The sequence below is a fragment of the Somniosus microcephalus genome, chromosome 6, assembly GCF_052327205.1.
Source record: "Somniosus microcephalus isolate GS21.2 chromosome 6, FLI_Smic_1.0, whole genome shotgun sequence".
Lineage (NCBI taxonomy): Eukaryota > Metazoa > Chordata > Chondrichthyes > Squaliformes > Somniosidae > Somniosus > Somniosus microcephalus.
In genome coordinates, this window is record NC_140992.1 from 135824775 (window position 1) to 135844547 (window position 19773).

General features: G+C 47.1%; 2 protein-coding genes across 9 annotated transcripts in view; both read left to right on the top strand.

The window, feature by feature from the left end:
* thap4 (THAP domain containing 4) overlaps positions 1 to 19773 on the top strand; it is a 410225-nt gene that overhangs the window by 184955 nt on the left and 205497 nt on the right. The gene's annotated exons all lie outside the window — the stretch shown is intronic.
* The window catches only part of LOC147116101 (septin-2), a 105838-nt gene that overhangs the window by 60411 nt on the left and 25654 nt on the right, over positions 1 to 19773 (top strand). For 7 of the 8 annotated variants that reach the window (XM_085990829.1, XM_085990832.1, XM_085990828.1 and 4 more), the window contains 4 exons: positions 5932 to 6018; positions 7327 to 7450; positions 13559 to 13693; positions 14199 to 14316. In XM_085990829.1, coding sequence (XP_085846955.1) covers positions 5932 to 6018; positions 7327 to 7450; positions 13559 to 13693; positions 14199 to 14316 — 464 coding nt within the window. The remainder of the gene's footprint in view (positions 1 to 5931; positions 6019 to 7326; positions 7451 to 13558; positions 13694 to 14198; positions 14317 to 19773) is intronic. The other variant, XM_085990834.1, reaches the window with a different exon arrangement.

The following is a 19773-nucleotide window of genomic DNA, read 5'->3' on the forward strand; positions in this document are numbered from 1 at the left end:
AGCTCTTTGGCCGGCGCGGACACGATGAGTTGAAATGGCCTCCTTGCGTGCTGTAATTTTCTATGATTTAAGCGATGTAGCATTGTAAAAATAAAGAAAACCCTGTACAAAGTGTATTTTAGGTATTAAATAATTATTTGTAATTTATGTATTTTTTTGCAATTGCTGGCATTGTACTACATTAATAACCTTGGGGGATAATTAAACATAGAATCATTAATACTCTGCACAGATGTACTTTAGTTTATGCATTTTACCTGGAGGCACTGCTCTACGTGAAAGTGTGCAACATAATTATTGTGTGGCGGCGGGTGCAGAGAATGCTCGATAGCAATCAACGCGGTGCCCAGTTCACAACCCCAATTATGGCTGCAGCTCTTTTTATTTCCTTTATCTTACTCCTTTTCTCCCTCCGTTCAGGTCGGGTATGGTTACCATCCAGCTATTAATGAATGGGATCTTGGCTAGGGAGCTGGCAATGCTGGGATCCACATAGATCACCTTGCAATGGGAACCACACAATTCCAGGGCTTTTACTTCTAATAGAGAGTGGGGCAGAGGCCGAAGCCAGGGCGTAGGGTGCAGGCAACAACTGAGGGTCTCTTTTGTTTTCCAAAGAAAAAAGCACCAACCTGTTCAATCTTTCCCGATAGCTGTAATCTCTCAGTTCTGGTACCATTCTTGCAAATATTTTTTGCACTTTCTCCAGTGCTTCCATGTCCTTTTTTTATAGTATGGAGACCAGAACTCTGCACAGCATGGGGTGTGTGTGTGTGGCCTGAGCAGGGTCCTATACAAGTTTAACATAACTTCACTACTTTTGAATTCTATATTCCTGGAAATAAATCCCAGTGCTTCATCAGTATTTTTAATTGCTTTGCTGACCTGCGATACTGCTTTTAATTATTTGTTCACCTGCATCCCTAGATCCCTTTGCTCTTCTACCCCATTCAGTTTTTTATTTTCTAAGGTGTAGGTGGTGATACTATTTTCCCAACCAAAGTGCATCACCTCACATTTATCTAGGTTGAAGTTCATTTGCCTCTGAAATACCCAGTCTGCAAGTTTCCTATGTGTATCAATGATTGGGTTTTATCTCTCTTTACTGCTCGTGTCTTGTCTAAGACTGGGATATGTTCTTTAAAGAACATGTAGAGGGAGCTATACCCTGCATCACGAGGCATCAAAGGAAGATATGTGATTACTGGTTTATATACAAGATATAGCTCCCTCTACACGGTTCTTTTAAAGTGCATCGAGGTCTGGTATAGCATGGGCTTCATTCAGGTAATCTGTGTTACTTTTTCCCAACAGCAAGCCTTGGCACCCAATGCAGAGGAGCACCATTATGACCCTTCTAGTTTCTAAACCAACCACCTTTTGTAGTCTTTGAGTGAGTTTGACGATTAGTGTTCCATTATGGCCAATTTTATAATGGCCCTGAAATTCGGGTCGGGGGCTTCCCGCGGGTGCAAGCCCCCGACCTGCACTTACCTACCGCGCCGGCCGTTGAGCTGTGGGCCCACGTGGGATTCCAATCCTGGGCCGCCTCCAACTGCCGGCGCGCAGTGCTTGCGTATCCCAGGGGCGCAGTTAGTTCGATGCGTCCCCTGGGATCACGTGGGCCATGGGGAGCCAATCGGAGCAGGGAATGCTCCATTCATAAGTCTGACAGGAACCTATAAATACTATAAGCCCCAAAAATCACTAAATCTTCAAATACATTTTTTTAATCACATTTTTAAAATAAACTATAAATTACATGAAATAACTTTTAAACAATTTAAATTTTGGAAAAAATTAATTACATTTTCTAACGGGGCTAAAAATAAATCTACCTTTCAAGTATTTAAAAATAATAAACCTGTGGAAAAAATGTTTTAATTTTAAATAATTCACCACTTAGCTTGTAAAAAGCAGGCCTTGTGGGTATTTAAGAATAATATTAATAAATTTAATTAATTACATAGAATGGGAGATCAGGTGATGTGGTGCTGCTGCAATATGTGGGAGCTGGTGGACACCATTGATGCTCACGGTGATCACATTTGCAGTAAGTGTTGGCTGCTCGAGGAATTCCGGCTCCGTGTTGAAGAGCTGGAGTCCGAGCTTCAAACACTGAGACACATCAGGGAGGGGGGAGAGTTACCTGGACTCTGTGTATCACGAGGTATTCACACCAATTAGATTAATTAATTCAGATGTAGTCCGTGGCCAGGGTCAGGATGGTGTGACTAGAAGTGAGGCAGGTACGGGGATCCAGGAGGTAGTGTTGGAGGAGCCGCAGCCCTTGCACTTGTCCAACAGGTTCGAGGCTCTTGCTCCCTGTGAGGTTGGGAACAGGGACTGCGGGGAGGATGAGCAACCTGGCCACAGCACCGTGGAGCAGGGGGCCATTCAAGTGGGGGGAGTTAAAAGAAATGTTGTAGTGGTAGGGGATAGTATCGTTAGGGGGATAGATAGAGTCCTTTGCAGCCGAGAGCGAGAGTCCCGAAGGCTGTGTTGCCTGCCCGGTGCCAGGGTTAAGGACATCTCCTCTGGGCTGGAGAGAAACTTGGAGTGGGCGGGGGAGGATCCAGTTGTCGTCGGCCATGTTGGTACCAACGACATAGATAGGACAAGGAAGGAGGTTCTGCTGAGGGAGTTTGAGCAGCTAGGGGCCAAATTAAAAAGCAGAACCACAAGGGTAATAATCTCTGGATTATTACCTGAGTCACGAGCGAATTTGGCTAGGACAAATAAAATTAGAGAGTTAAATGCGTGGCTCAAAGACTGGTGTGGGAGAAATGGGTTTTGCTTCCTGGGACACTGGCACCAGTACTGGGGCAGGAGGGAGCTGTTCCGTTGGGACGGGCTTCACTTGGCCAGTGCTGGGACTAGAGTCCTGGCGGATCATATAACTAGGGCTGTAGAGAGGGCTTTAAACTAACTAGTGGGGGGGAGGTTCCTAGAGAGCAAATAATAAAAATGACAACAGAGAAGGTCATAGACTTAGGTAGCAGTGGGGAAATTGAAAACCAGAGCGTGTCAGGAAGGGGCAGATGGTATGGAGTAAAAGGTAAAGTAATAAAAAGGGCAAAAGCAGGAACTAAGTGTCACAAAACATATTTGAAAGTTCTCTATCTGAGTGCACGTAGCATTCGTAACAAAATAGACGAGTTAATGGCACAAATAACTACATATGGGTATGATCTTGTGGCCATTACAGAAACATGGCTGCAGGGTGACAATGCCTGGGAATTAAACATACCAGGTTATTTAACGATCAGGAAGGACAGGCAGGAAGGAAGGGGAGGTGGGGTGGCTATGTTAATAAAGGAAGGAATCACTGTAATACAGAGAAATGATATTGGGTCGAAAGATCAGGATAATGAAACAGTTTGGGTGGAGGTAAGGAATAATAAGGGGAAAAAAACACTAGTGGGCGTAGTCTATAGGCCTCCGAACAGTGGCAACTCTGTTGGACGGAGTATCAATCAGGAAATAGTTGAGGCTTGTAATAAGGGAACATCTATAATTATGGGGGATTTTAACTATCGTATTAATTGGACAAATCAAATTGGGCAGGGCTGCCTTGAGGATGAGTTCATTGAGTGTATTAGGGATGGGTTTCTTGAGCAGTATGTAACTGAACCGACCAGGGGGCAAGCAACCTTTGATCTGGTCCTGTGTAACGAGACAGGATTAATTAAAAGGTCTCGGCAGACTGGAAAACTGCTAATGTAACACCCTTATTTAAAAAGGGCAGTAGACAGAAGGCTGGAAACTGTAGACCGGTTAGCCTAACATCTGTGGTAGGTAAAATTTTGGAGTCCATTATTAAGGAGACAGTAACAGGACATCTGGATAATCATAATTTAATAGGACAAAGTCAGCATGGTTTTATGAAGGGGAAGTCATGTTTGACAAATTTGCTGGAGTTCTTTGAGGAAGTAACATATAGGGTGGATAAAGGGGAACCAGTGGACGTAGTGTATTTAGACTTCCAAAAGGCATTTGACAAGGTGCCACACAGAAGATTATTGCTTAAGATAAAAAATCACAGGATTGGGGGTAATATTCTGGCATGGATAGAGGATTGGCTATCTAACAGAAGGCAGAGAGTTGGGATAAATGGTTCATTCTCAGACTGGCAATCAGTAACTAGTGGTGTTCCGCAGGGGTCAGTGCTGGGTCCCCAACTCTTTACAATCTATATTAATGATTTGGAGGAGGGGACCGAGTGTAACATATCAAAGTTTGCAGATGATACTAAGATGGGAGGGAAAGTAGTGAGTGAGGAGGACATAAAAAACCTGCAAGGAGACATAGACAGGCTAAGTAAGTGGGCAGAGATTTGGCAGATGGAATACAATACTGGAAAGTGTGAGGTTATGCACTTTGGCAGGAAAAATCGTAGAGCAAGTTATTATCTTAATGGCAAGAAACTGGAAAGTACTGATGTACAAAGGGATCTGGGGGTCCTGGTGCACGGAACTCAAAAGGTTAGTATGCAGGTGCAGCAAGTGATTAAGAAGGCCAATGGAATGTTGGCTTTCATTGCTAGGGGGATAGAATATAAAAATAGAGGTGTATTGCTTCAGTTGTACAAGGTATTGGTGAGACCGCACCTGGAATACTGCATACAGTTTTGGTGTCCATACTTAAGAAAGGACATACTTGCTCTCGAGTCAGTACAAAGAAGGTTCACTCGGTTAATCCCGGGGATGAGGGGATGGACATATGAGGAGAGGTTGAGTAGATTGGGACTCTACTCATTGGAGTTCAGAAGAATGAGAGGCGATCTTATTGAAACATATAAGATTGTGAAGGGGTTGGATCGGGTGGATGCGGGGAGGATGTTCCCGATGATGGGTGAAACTAGAACTAGGGGGCATAGTCTTAGAATAAGGGGCTGCTCTTTCAAAACTGAGATGAGGAGGAACTACTTCACTCAGAGGGTGGTAGGTCCGTGGAATATGCTGCCCCAAAAAGCTGTAGAAGCTACATCATTACATAAATTTAAAACAGAAATAGACAGTTTCCTAGAAATAAAGGGAATAAAGGGTTACGGGGAGCGGGCAGGAATTTGGACATGAGTCTAGGTTCGGATCGGTCATGGCCCGGTGGGTAGCGGAGCGGGCCCAGGGGCCGTGTAGCCTGATCCTGCTCCTATTTCGTGTGTCTAATTCTGTTAGATTCAGGAGATGGTTCTGTGATAGTGGATTGGCGGTTAGGATCAGATCAGCCATGATCTTATTGAATGGCGGAGCAGGCTCGAGGGGCCGATTGGCCTACTCCTGCTCCTATTTCTTATGTTCTTCACATTGATTTGGTGTAGAATCTTGCAGCCACCAGTAAGGAGCTCCACAGGTACTGACTTGGATTTGAAAACAGCTAACCGTTTTTATACTGCACTCCATACAGCCCAATAAGAACATAAAAAATAGGAGCAGGCGTAGGCCATACAGTCCTTCGAGCCTGTTCCACCATTCCATAAGATCATGGCTGATCTTCGACCTCAGCTCCACTTTCCAACCTGATCCGCATATCCCTTGATTCCCCTCGAGTCCAAATATCTGTCTATCTCAGCCTTTAATATACTCCGACTCAACATCCGCAGCCCTTTGGGGCAGAGAATTCCAAAGATTCCCAACCCTCTGAGTGAAGGAAGTTCCTCCTTGTCTCAGTCGACTCCTTATCCTGAGACTATGCCCCCCTAGTTCTAGACTCTCCAGCCAGGGGAAATAATCTCTCTGCATCTACCCTGTCAATATAATTGTGATTTTAGAGTTTGGAATAGTTTCCTACTATAAATTTTCAGTTCCTTGATTTCCTTCTCTCAAATAGGGTAAAGTTGTGAATTTTTGATGCCAACTATGAAGTCCAATGCATTATTTAATGCAAAAGGCTGGCCATGTGTTTTAATGTGATTGCTTGTCTTCTGTGCAGGTGAGTCTGGGCTGGGCAAATCAACACTTATTAACAGCCTCTTCCTGACTGACCTCTACCCTGAGAGAGTTATCCCTGGCGCGGCAGGTAAGGTTCTGGGGATGTATTTCTTCATAATTGAATTCACAAAAGCGTACACAAGCCATTTTACTCTCAACAGTGCTTGAGCTGGGAGCAATTTGGGTCACAGGGTTGTGGCAACTAGTTTGGTGTTGGCTTCTGAGGATTAGGTTTAAGGATAGTGGTAGGGTCTGCTCAACAGTGATGTCTGTTGGGGTCAGTGGGTAGATCACTGTGCTGGAGGGGCAATTTGTGATGAGTGAACCTCCAGGAATGTGTATCAAATTGTTTGGTATTACTCCAGTTCCAGACAGACGCCAAACATGACTTATTCTGACAGTGTCCTACATGTGCTTCAGTTGAGGCCAGTGCTTCACTTTGGCAATTAATAATGAGCTGTGTTAACCTCATTTTGGAGTGGTGGGTCTCGCTTTCCAGTAGGTAAGCCCAAAAAGCATTGAGCTGGCTCCTCTGGAATTGCAAGATGGGTCACGGTCCTTGTCTCTTGGACCACTATCCAGAATGGCTGAATGCAGGACGTGCACAATATGCATAGGAAGGTAGGTAGCCTTTTGGCTATAGCCCCTCAGCATTCATCTGGTATCAAGAGATGAACTTTGTGGAGCTTGTGTGGAGTGTAGTAAATGCAAACCATCATCCTGACTTGGCCTTTGTGCATTTTGTTGCCGCTGTTTTGTTGAGGGTCTATATTCATAACACTTGCCATTCTGCCTCAACACACACAGCTTAGGGTCTCTCTTCCAGGCTTCCTTTAGCTTTCTGGCTTGTCTTTGGTCATGGGATGAGCATAACCCCCAGAATGTTGGGAGTTGAAGAGGTATTGCACACTTCTGGAGATAGTGCCTCATCTGGATTTAGTAGTACAGGACCTATAGGGAGAGGTAAACTTTGTTATTCAACTGATGCAGGGGCCATGTGTAGTGTGCTATACCATAAAAAGGCAGGATATGGGCTTGAACCCAGTGCTTCACCAGGATACAGATGCCAACTGTGACATTGATCCATGGAGCAAGTATGTCCTCATAAGGATGAAACAAGAAAAAAACATGTTACCTGGGTCACTTTTGAACACCCTTGTGGCTGTTTATGATGCAGGTTTGACAGGGAACCAAGAGCAGATCTCTTGACCACCCTCCAAGTTGGGGATGGTGCAGAGTCCCAGGAAAGAGCTAGCTCTGTCTAGAGGGTGTCTCATCTGAAGAACTTGCCAAGTTACTCGAACACAATCAGAAGTGGGAAAACCCAAATTGTGTAGTTGATGAAATACCAGCGTTTTGATCTCACCGTGGTTTACAAGCACCTGTTTTATTTCAGAGAAAATTGAAAGAACCGTCCAGATTGAGGCTTCCACCGTAGAGATTGAAGAGCGTGGTGTGAAGCTGCGTCTGACGGTGGTTGACACACCAGGATATGGGGATGCCATAAACAGCCAGGACTGGTATGTCAGCCTGTTGTAAATTACAATAATAAATAATTCAATTGGAGCGGGTTTTGCGATCCCAGTTTCAACAAACAATTAGTTTGTTTAAATTTTGGATACTAGTGTTCTGTCAGCTGAGCAGTGCTGAAAGTATCTCAAAAGTCTGCATACCTAGGAGCACTTGCTGCTGCAGAATATTTGGAAGTGTAGACCTACTCCTGGTCCCCCCAACTCCTCAAATTTAAAATTCTCATCTTTGTCTTTGTCTTTAAATCCCCCTCCCCTCTCCCATCACTGTAACTTCCTCCTGGTGCTACACCCACCTGCTCTCCCTGAACTCCCCATTCCTCTGAATCTGGCCTCTTGTACAATCCCTTCTCACCCCACCTAGGCCTTTGGGTGCATAGGGCCCCACTTTCTGGCATCCCCTTCCTTAAAGCCAGCTACACCTTCTCCTTTAAGACCCACCTCCTTGACCAAGCTTTGGTTGCCCCGTATAATACCTTTTTATTTGGCTCTGCGTCCATATTTTTTCTTGCGCCTTTGAGGCACTGGGGTGTTTTTCTACGTTAAAGATGGCATATAAATGTTTGTTTTTATTACTTTGGTAGCCAGTGTACATTATACAGGGTGTGTTGTACTGGAGTAGGGACCCTAAACTGATCAAACCTATTAATTTCACTAAAGATGCTTGTTCTCCTATTTCTCAAGTCGCTCAAGGGTTTGTTTATGGTTTTTTAAAGTTATATAGGATCGTCCAGAACCTTACAATTAACACTGTGATGGACTTGGAGGATAATATAGGAACAGGAGTAGGCCATTCAGCCCCTTGTCATCAGCAAACTTGGTTATATGGCTCTCTATTCCTTCATCTGAGTCATTTATAAATATAGTGAAAAGCTGAGGCCCCAGCACAGATCCCTGGGGCATGCCACTATTCAGATCCTGCCAATTGGAGTACATATGCATTATACCTACTCTTCTGTCTCCTACCTCCTAACCAATTCCCTACCTATGTCAGTAATTTTCCTCTAATTCCATGAGCTCTTATTTTTTAGCAGTCTATGTGGAGCACTATCAAATGCCTTCTGGAAGGCCATATAAATAACATCCATGGACACTTTCTTATCTACTACGTTAGTTACCTCCTCAAATTCAACTAGGTTCATTAGACATGACTTACCCGTTACAAATCCATGCTGGCTCTGTGGTAAACCACTGTTATACCTGTCTGTGTCTGTATGTGTATTCCACTAGGTACAGGTCTGGACATGCCTCGGCTGACTCCTCCCACTATTCCAGGTATATAAGTGACTACCTCCCAGTCCCTTAGTATTCTGGACGGGTCGACCACTCGAGACAAGACCATCATTCTTTAGTTAATAAAAGCCTGATTGTTACTCGCTCAACCTCAGTCTTTTGAGTAATTGATGGCGCATCAATTTTATTAACTAAATTTTTTATAATGGAGAAGATCCTCACACCAGCATGCCTGGACTTGGACAGTCGGGAAGCGGACGCTTCCACCAAGTTTGCTCACTGGCTCACGTGCTTCGAGACATTCCTGACTGCCTCCACTGCAGTCGAAACGGATGCGGACAAACTGTCTGTCCTGTTCTCCAAGGTGAACCACCGAGTGTACTCAGTCATCCGGGACGCGACCTCGTACACAGCCGCCCTCCAGCTCCTCAAGACCCAGTACACGCGCCCTGTGAACGAAGTATACGCTAGGCACCTTCTGGGGAGTCGCAAGCAACAACCTGGGGAATCGACTGAGGAATACCTCCAAGCACTGTCCGTGCTTGGCCGGGCCTGTGGGTGTAAGGCGGTAACGCCCACTAAGTACACGGAGGAACTGATCCGGGATGCCTTTGTAGCGGGCCACAGGTCCAACTACACCCGACAGCGACTGCTGGAGCAGAGTGACCTCACCCTCAACAAAGCCTCCGACATCGCACTAACGCTGGACGCAGCCTTCCGGGGCATGGATGCCTACTCCTCTGCACCGTGGACGCCGCGGGGAACGACAACCTGGGACACGGTAGGACAGCCCCATAGCACCGTGCCATCCCAGCCACAGCCCAACAACGGCCCAACTACCACAGCAGTGTCCCAAAGCCAGACAGCAGTATCCCAAGGCCAGAAATGCTACTTCTGTGGCCAGGCCAAACGCCCCAGAGCGCGCTGCCCGGCGAAGAATGCGACCTGCTCGGGCTGCGGGAAAAAGGGACACTACGCCAGCGTCTGCAAGGCCAAAGCCACCCCGAACGCCAGCAGCGCCGCATGTGGGCCGTGCGAGCCGCCATCTTGGGCCCCCAACAGCGCCGCGTGTGGGCCGTGCGGGCCGCCATCTTGGGCCTCCCCAGCCATGTGCGAACCACCGCAGCAGCAACCATCTTGGACGACTCCAGCCACATGGGAATCATGGACGCCGCAATCTTGGACACCAGCCGGGACGCAGCAGACCGCCAACCCCCCCCCCCCCCCCCATCTGATACTCGCAGCGACCCACCGACCCCTACGCTGGCCTCTGTGACGCTGGACCAAACGAGACCGCACCAGCTAGCTCGGTCCAAAATGGACGTTAAGGTAAACGGCCATGCAATAAACTGCCTTTTTGACTCCGGGAGCACAGAGAGCTTCATCCACCCCGACACGGTGCGGCGTTGCGCTCTCCCAGTCCTGCCTGCGCACCAGCAGATTTCTATGGCCTCCGAGTCCCAGTCAGCGGACATTGGCGGCTACTGCGTGGTGACACTAGTAGTAGACGGGACTGTGTTCAATAATTTTAAACTCCTGGTCCTGCCCGACCTCTGCGCTGCCGTTCTACTGGGGTTGGATTTCCAGTGCCACCTCAAAAGCGTTACGATGGCGTACGGTGGCCCCCTCCCCCCCACTCACAGTCCGCAGCCAGCAGCCTCCAAATTGCCCGCTGCGCACCAGATGCAACCTCTCCACACTGAGTCCCACCTCCCCCCCCCCCCCCCCCCCCCCACTGTTTGCTAACCTCACCCCCGACTGTAAGCCCATCGCCACAAAGAGCAGGCGATACAGTGCCGGGGACAGGGTTTTCATCAAAACCGAAGTGGAACGGCTCCTGAAGGAGGGGATTATTGAGGGCAGCTCCAGCCCCTGGCGAACCCAGGTTGTGGTCGTTAAGACCGGCGAGAAACAACGCCTGGTCATCGACTACAGCCAAACAATAAACCGCTACACCCTGCTGGATGCCTACCCACTCCCCCGCATAGCTGACATGGTCAACCAGATCACGCAGTACCGCGTCTTTTCGACCATTGACCTGAAATCAGCGTACCACCAGCTCCCCATCAGCCCTGAAGACCGCCAGTATACTGCTTTTGAGGCAAACGGCCGCCTTTATCACTTCCTTAGGGTTCCCTTCGGCGTTACCAACGGGGTCTCCGTCTTCCAAAGGGAGATGGACCGGATGGTCGATCAAAATGAGCTGCAGGCCACTTTCCCTTACCTAGATAATGTGACCATCTGCGGCCATGACTTGCAGGACCATGACGCAAACCTCGAGAAATTCCTCCGCACTGCCCAACTCCTGAACCTGACATATAACAAGGAAAAGTGCATATTCCGCACAGACCGCCTCGCCATCCTTGGCTGTGTTGTGGAACACGGGGTCATCGGTCCCGACCCGGACCGGATGCGTCCCCTTATGGAACTCCCACTGCCCCGCTGCCTAAAAGCTCTGAAGAGGTGCCTAGGGTTTTTTTCCTACTACGCTCAGTGGGTCCCCTACTATGCAGACAAAGCCCGTCCGCTGATCAAGTCCACCTCTTTTCCTGTGACGGCAGAGGCCCGCTTAGCCTTCCACCGTATCAAGGAAGACATTGCCAAAGCCACCATGCACGCAGTGGACGAATCCATCCCCTTCCAGGTGGAAAGCGATGCGTCCGACTTCGCTCTGGCCGCCACCCTTAATCAGGCGGGGAGACCTGTAACATTCTTCTCACGAACCCTCCAGGGCCCGGAGACCAGACACTCCGTGGTCGAGAAGGAGGCCCAGGCTATCGTGGAGGCTGTGCGTCATTGGAGGCACTACCTGGCCGGAAAATGATTTACCCTGCTCACTGACCAGCGTTCAGTTGCTTTTATGTTCAACAACAAGCAGAGGGGCAAAATCAAAAATGACAAGATCTTGAGGTGGAGAATCGAACTTTCCACCTACAATTACGAGATCTTGTACCGGCCTGGGAAGCTCAATGAACCCCCAGATGCCCTATCGCGTGGCACCTGCGCCAGTGCGCAGATCGATAGGCTGAGGGCCCTCCACAATGACCTCTGCCACCCGGGGGTCACCAGGTTCTTCCACTTCATCAAGGCCCGCAACCTGCCTTACTCCATCGAGGAGGTCAGGACCATGACCAAGAACTGCCAAGTCTGCGCTGAGTGCAAACCGCACTTTTATAGACCAGACAGAGCCCACCTGATAAAAGCCACTCGCCCTTTCGAACGCCTGAGCGTCGATTTCAAAGGGCCTCTCCCCTCCTCCGACCGCAATGTGTACTTCCTCAACATCATTGACGAGTACTCCCGGTTCCCGTTCGCTATCCCCTGCCCGGACATGACCAGTGTCATGGTCATTAAATCTCTGAACAGCCTCTTCACCCTGTTCGGTTTCCCCGGCTATATCCATAGCGACCGGGGCTCATCGTTTATGAGCGACGAACTCCGCCAGTACCTGCTCGCTAGGGGTATAGCCACAAGCAGGACCACCAGTTACAACCCCCGGGGGAACGGACAGGTGGAAAGAGAGAATGCAACAGTTTGGAAGGCCGCCCTACTAGCCTTAAAGTCGAGGGGCCTTCCGACCTCCCGCTGGCAGGAGGTGCTCCCCGATGTGCTCCACTCGATTCGGTCACTGCTCTGCACTGCCACCAATGCCACCCCTCATGAGAAAATGTTTGTCTTCCCAAGGAAGTCCACATCGGGGACATCGTTACCGCCATGGCTGACGTCCCCAGGGCCGGTACTACTGAGAAGACACGTGAGGGCCAATAAAACGGACCCCCTGGTCGAGAGGGTCGACCTCCTCCACGCCAACCCCCAGTACGCTTACATTGCGTACCCGGACGGGCGGGAGGACACAGTCTCCATACGAGACCTCGCACCCTCGGGGACCGCTGTAACCCACTACCCATTACCACCACCCCCCACCACCCGATATCCAACCCCAGCAGCCGGCTCGCCTTGGACCGTCACCCACGAGGACTACACTCCAGGGCCCCAGCCTACACGGGACGCGACGCCGGAAGCTCCACCACCCCTGCCGTCGCCACGTCGATCACAGCGGCAGACAAGACCTCCGGAGAGACTCCAATACACGAACTTTTAATACACTTCACCCCGCCGGACTCATTTTTAAACAAGGGGTGAATGTGGTAAACCACTGTTATACCTGTCTGTGTCTGTATGTGTATTCCACTAGGTACAGGTCTGGACATGCCTCGGCTGACTCCTCCCACTATTCCAGGTATATAAGTGACTACCTCCCAGTCCCTTAGTATTCTGGACGGGTCGACCACTCGAGACAAGACCTTCATTCTTTAGTTAATAAAAGCCTGATTGTTACTCGCTCAACCTCAGTCTTTTGAGTAATTGATGGTGCATCAGGCTCTCTCTAGCCAGTTCGTTTGTCGAAGTGCTTAGTCACTGTGTCCCGAATAACAGATTCTATTAACTTCCCCACGACAGTTGTTTTAACTAATAGGCCTATAATTTTCTAGTTTATCTCTTGCCCATCTTAAATAGTGTAGTGACATTGAAAGTTGCCAATCTAAGGGGACAATTCCTAAATGTAGAGTTTTCAGAGATCATGATGAGAACATCTACAATTTCCTCACCTACTTCTTTTAATACCTTGGGGTAGAAATCAAGTCTTGGAGATTTGTCTATCTTTAGTCCTGTTATTTTCCCCATTATCATATTTTACTTGTATTAAATCTAGTTAGTTCCTCCCTTTGATTTAGTTTTACCTTGTATTCTGTAAGCACCCCTACAGATGCCTTGTAAAGCTGTGACTGCCAGGTGAGTTCTTGTTGGAGGCTTGCTTGTGTCCCAGTCCAGCCTGTTTGATTTGGTTTTTCTGCTCTTTCTCAGCTTTAAGACAATTATTTCGTACATTGATGAACAGTTTGAGCGCTACCTGCACGATGAAAGTGGATTGAACAGACGCCACATTATTGATAACCGGGTCCACTGCTGCTTTTATTTCATCTCTCCTTTCGGCCATGGGTAAGCATAGTTACTGGTTCAGGGAAATTAAATATAATCTCCTGGCCACGGAATTGTTGCAGGAGCCCCTCTGCAATATGGAAGGAGTGGCTCGCAGTCATTGCAGTGTTCGCGATGCTTCAAATTATTGACAGTCCGAACTACCAAATTGGACATTTACAGTGATGTGCAGTGGCACATCTAATCTCGAGTAGGACATGAGAAACGAGTTAGTGACGGTTAATACCAAGTTTTTCTGGAGGGAGGGGTTGTCTGGTCAGTAAGCCTCCTGAGGTGAGAATGGAAGAGTCCAGTCTCTGTCCCTAAAATTCAGTTCCTCTGATTTATTCCATTACTTAGTCTATTTTTCCTTTATTTGCTTTTTCTCCTTTCCCTTCAGTTCACCACACATGTAATTAAATAAGACAAACGCAGGAAAGCTCAGATTATGAGCCATGTCAGAAGTGCTTAAAATGGCCTGTCAGCAAACTCTCCAATTATCTGTTGTATCTGGGTTTTTTTTTAGACTGAAGCCCCTGGATGTGGAGTTCATGAAGGCTCTACACAATAAAGTGAACGTTGTTCCTGTCATCGCCAAGGCAGACACCCTTACACTGAAGGAAAGGGAGAGGCTCAAAAGAAGGGTACGTCAGATTGTGACAAATTAGAGGATCATTCAGAAATTTCAGGCTAATCATTGCATAAGTCAAAATTTTGGAGCTCTGTATTACCAGTGAAAACTTAATATATGACTGTGGTATCTCACAGTCCGGGGTGGTCCACTTCCCCAGCACTTGTGACTATTGATAGCCTTGCTACTCCATTTACTTCTTGCGCACCCATTCATGATCTGCCTGGGATGTTAATAGCGCTCAGGCAGAAGACAAGTGACTCTTTAATCTCAGCAGGTGGACAGGCTCTATTACAACAGTGTGATTGACCTTGTAGTTTTGTTTTTTTCTTTCTATGCTTGGCTCCCACATAGTAACTGCCCTGAGCTAATCTGATTGAAATCAGGAATTTAATGTGTGAGGAATCAGACACACAGACTTGTGTTCTGTCTAGCTGTGGTGCAGTGAGTTGCATTCTGTGGAGTAGCCCTCCAGCAACAGGCTGTTCTTTCTACAGTTGTGCTCTTTAGTTGTAAGTGATCATTCACTGGAAATTTACTTCTGAAATTTTACACCTGAAGTTTAGTCATGCACTTGGGATAATTTGATTGCAGTGGTGTTCTAGGACTGAAATTCAATAATGTGCAGTTCATGAGCGCTGCAGAAGGTTCAACAAAAAGCATGCTTCATGGTGTGAGAGATGCTGTGGGTTACTGAATGTACCCTAATTCTGTGGCGACTGGTGTGAAATGGTAAGAAACTAACTTTTTAAAATGCACTGGAAAGCATTCCACCAAACTGCCAGTTGAGTGATTATAGTTTCACTTCAACTGCATGCTCTTGAGCTGTAGTATGATCACCTGTGGAATAGAAATGTTAAACCCTTGTTATATAGATTTGCAGAGTTAAATAAGGGGGGTGGGAAATATGGCAGGCTACCTTAAATGACATCGGAGCAACAGTTGGAGCCATCTGAAATGGTTTGTCCTTTTTGATTTAATGGGTTAAATGGTCGTGTACATGAGCAGTGCAGTTTACTGTGGGCTTCAGAATGCAGTTGAATCTCTTGAACACTTGATTGGATCAGACTTGCTTCTTTCAAGGCATATTGGGAGAAACTGATCTTTTGAGAGAAACTGCTTTGCTGCCTCCTTTCCCAACTGTGATATAACTGGAATACCTGTCATACGATTACCATTTTGCTGTAAATTTCTAGCATACAAAATGTTGACTTGCCCTCTGAAGTGGTCCCTCTGCTCCCATGGTCGTGATCACCAGGCCTCGGCCATTTCCTTCTGCATCTGCACTGGGGGGGGAAAAAATACACTCTTCCAAGCAATGTTCCCATTAAGGAGTGCGGTCGTGCAGCTGTATGGGCTTCGCACGCAGCTGACGCACCAGCTTTTTAAAAAGTGCATGCGTGGGAATGTGAAGGGGCCGGGGGCCATGTGGCCCAAGAAATTAAAGGGAACATTGCTCCCAAGTCATGTATAATTCTAACTTCAAGTTGCCAACTGTGTAGCCTTTGGCCCTCCCATTTGCCACATACTCCTGCAACTGTTGATCCTCACCATCAGAAAGACTGCCTACTTCCATATTCTTAGCATTGTTCACCTCCACCCCTGCAACAGCTCATCTGTTGCTGCAGGCCTTTGTCATTTTCAGACTCCACTATTCCAATCCTCTCCTGGCCTTCATCCCATTCTCCACCCTCCATAAACTTCAGCTTATCCAAGACTCTGCTGCTGGTAGCCTGTCGCACACCAAGTTCCACTCACCCATCACCCCTGTTTTTGCAGACCTACGATAGCTCCCGGTCACCCGACGTGCTCAATTTCAAATGCTGCTACTTGGTAGCCATTTAAGCCCATGTTTTGGAATTTCCCCTCAAACTCTCTCTTTTTAAGACCCATTGCTTTGACCCAGCTTTTGGTCACCCCTCCTAATATGTTCTTCTTTGGCTTGGTGTTCGTTTATTTCTAATTATACCTCTGTGAAGCACCTTGAGATGTTTTTCTATGTTAAAAGCACTATATAAATAAAAGTTGTTGGTTCTTTTCTGTGTAAGGACACTGTGTGGGACTGGGGGCTAGAGCTGGTTCTAATATGTATTGCTGGATATTTAGAGCCAGAACTGGTTGTAGTGTGGGGTTCTGGCACCGGGACTAGTTTCAGTGGAACTTAATGTTGAGACATGTAAAGGACCAAAGGTTAGTTCTAAAAATGACAAATTTGATCACAGTGAAAGGCATGTGGACAGATTGAATCAGGAAGAAGATTGAAGTGTGTAAAGTAATTTGCAAACAGTGGATCTTTAATCAATGGCTGACCACCCCTCAGTCATTGTCATGGGCCAGGTGTGTCCAGCAATACTGCTGTAATTGGAGTTGCTTTAGCACTTCATTGGTTGTAAAGCACTTTGGGATGACATGAGGCGGTGAAAGGTGCAATATAAATGCAATTCCATTCTTTTCAAGGTGAGTCACTTGTTCAAAAGGAGAATAGGGTCCAGTTGTACAATTGCTAATACGATTGGATAATGGTGAATTAAAGTTTATACAGAAACTTAACAGACAATAAAGAGGTCATGAGTGACATTTGACAAATAGAGGAACAAGTTGTCTGCATTGAGTCTGTGGAATACACTGGCATAGTTGGCTTGGGCTCAGTCTGGGATAAACTGCGTCTGGTGCGGTCAGTCTGTGGGTTACACTGCATCTGGTGCGGTCAGTCTGTGGGTTACACTGCATCTGGTGCGGTCAGTCTGGGATACACTGCGTCTGGTGCGGTCAGTCTGGGATACACTGCACCTGGTGCGGTCAGTCTGTGGGTTACACTGCATCTGGTGCGGTCAGTCTGTGGGTTACACTGCATCTGGTGCGGTCAGTCTGTGGGTTACACTGCATCTGGTGCGGTCAGTCTGTGGGTTACACTGCATCTGGTGCGGTCAGTCTGGGATACACTGCGTCTGGTGCGGTCAGTCTGGGATACACTGCGCCTGGTGCGGTCAGTCTGTGGGATACACTGCGTCTGGTGCGGTCAGTCTGGGATACACTGCATCTGGTGCGGTCAGTCTGTGGGTTACACTGCATCTGGTGTGGTCAGTCTGTGGGTTACACTGCATCTGGTGCGGTCAGTCTGTGGGATACACCGCATCTGGTGCGGTCAGTCTGTGGGATACACTGCATCTGGTGCGGTCAGTCTGTGGGATACACTGCGTCTGGTGCGGTCAGTCTGGGATACACTGCGCCTGGTGCGGTCAGTCTGTGGGATACACTGCATCTGGTGCGGTCAGTCTGTGGGATACACTGCATCTGGTGCGGTCAGTCTGTGGGATACACTGCATCTGGTGCGGTCAGTCTGTGGGATACACTGCGTCTGGTGCCGTCAGTCTGGGATACACTGCACCTGCTGCACTCGGCCTGGGCTCAGTCTGTGGGATACATTGGTGCAGTCGCCTGGGCTCGGTCTGCGGGATACCGTACGGCCGTAGGCCTGGGATCAGTCAGCAGGCTACAGTGCTACCTGGTGAGTCAGGCTGAGCTCAGCTTGAAGCATTCAGAATGGAACAGGATCAATCCCAGATTAGCATAGGCCAGAGGGATATAGGTTTACAGTGGTGAGAGGTTGTTGCATTTCGTCCTGAACAGGCCACAGGTAAACTGTTTCGCATTGCTATATGGTTCGTTCTCTAAGTGCAAGACTCTAAGGACCTCTTTCTATGGATGCCTGGAGTTGGAACAGAACCAATGGCTTTTTATAAATTGCTGAATAATAAAACTCTCTAGCTGAGCTACATCACAGAGGCTCCCATTTAAATGTGTGAATACACACCTTACTCCAGTGCTCGTGTATTACTTTATTGTTTAACTTCAAGCTCTCCTCCTTTACTTCAAACACTTCTGCATTTAATTACACCACAGGTTTTTAAGTCATTCGTTTTCATATGAAGGTGCTGAGATAGCATCATACAGCACAGAAGGAGGCCATCCGGTAGTCCCACTCCACCGTTCTTTCCACGTAGCTCTAAATGTTTTCCCTTCAAGTATTTATCCAATTTTCCTTTGAATGTTCCTATTGAATCTGCTTCCCTTTCAGGCAGTGTATTCCAGATCACAACAACTCGTTGTGTAAAAAATATTTCCTCATCTCACCTCTGGCTCTTTGCCAATCACTTTAAATCTGTGTCTTCTGGTTACTGACCCTTCTGCCACTGGAAACAGTTTCTTTCTATTTACTCTATCAAAACCATTCATGATTTTGATCACCTCTACAAATCTCTCTTAACATTTTCTATTCTGAGAACAGCCTTGGCTTCTCCAGTCTCTCCACATAACTGAAGTCACTCATCCCTGGTACCATTCTAGTAAATCTCTTCTGCACCCGCTCCAAGGCCTTGACATCCTTCCTAATGTGTGGTGCCCAGAATTGGACACAATACTGCAGCTGAGGCCTAAGCAGTGTTTAATAAAGGTTTAGCATAAATTCCTTGTTTTTGTACTCTATGCTTTTATTAATAAAGCGTATGGGATCCTTGGCTTCATTAACGGCCTTCTCAGCTGGCCCTGCCACCTTCAAAAATTTGTGTACATATACCCCCAGGTCTCTGTTCCTGCACCGCATTTAAAATTGTACAATTTAGATCATATTACCTCTCCTCACTTCACATTTCTGTGTTAAATTTCATTTGCCATGTGTCTACCTATTTTACCAGTCTCTCTATGTCCTCCTGAAGTTTGTTACTATCCTCACTGTTTACTACATTTCTGACTTTCGTGCCATCTGCAAACTTGAAATTGTGCCCTGTATACCCAAGCCCAGGACATTAATATATATCAAAGGGCAGTGGTCCAAATACTGACCCCTGGGGGAGCGCCACTGTATACCTCCCTCCAGTCTGGAAAAACAACAGTTCACCCACTGATTTCTGTCTCTTCTGCCAATTTTGCATCCATGCTGCAACTGTCCCTTTAATCCCATGGACTTTAATTTTGCTAACAAGTCTATTATGTGGTACTTTGTCAAATGCATTTTGAAAATCCATATACATATCAACTCTCTCCGTTCTTATCAAAGGACTTGATCAAGTTAGTCAAACACGATTTGCCTTTAATAAATCTGTGCTGCCTTTCACTTATTAGCTCATACTTTTCCAAATGCCAATTCATTTTGTCCCAGATTAGTGTCTTTAAAAGTTTCCTCACCACTGATCGGCTGACTATCCCCCTTCCCTTTTTCAAACAGATTTAACATTTTCAATCCTCTGGCACCACCCCCATATCCAAGGAGAATTGCAATTTCCATCCATACTTCCCTCTAACCTAGGATACATCCCATCCAGAACAGGTGACTTTTCTACTTTGAGGACTGCCAACTTTTTAAGTACCTCCTCTCTATCTATTTTTATCCTACTGCCTCCTTCTTTACTGCTACTTTGGCAGCACCTCTTCTGTCTTCACTAGAGATGCAGAGTACTCATATTTAGCACCT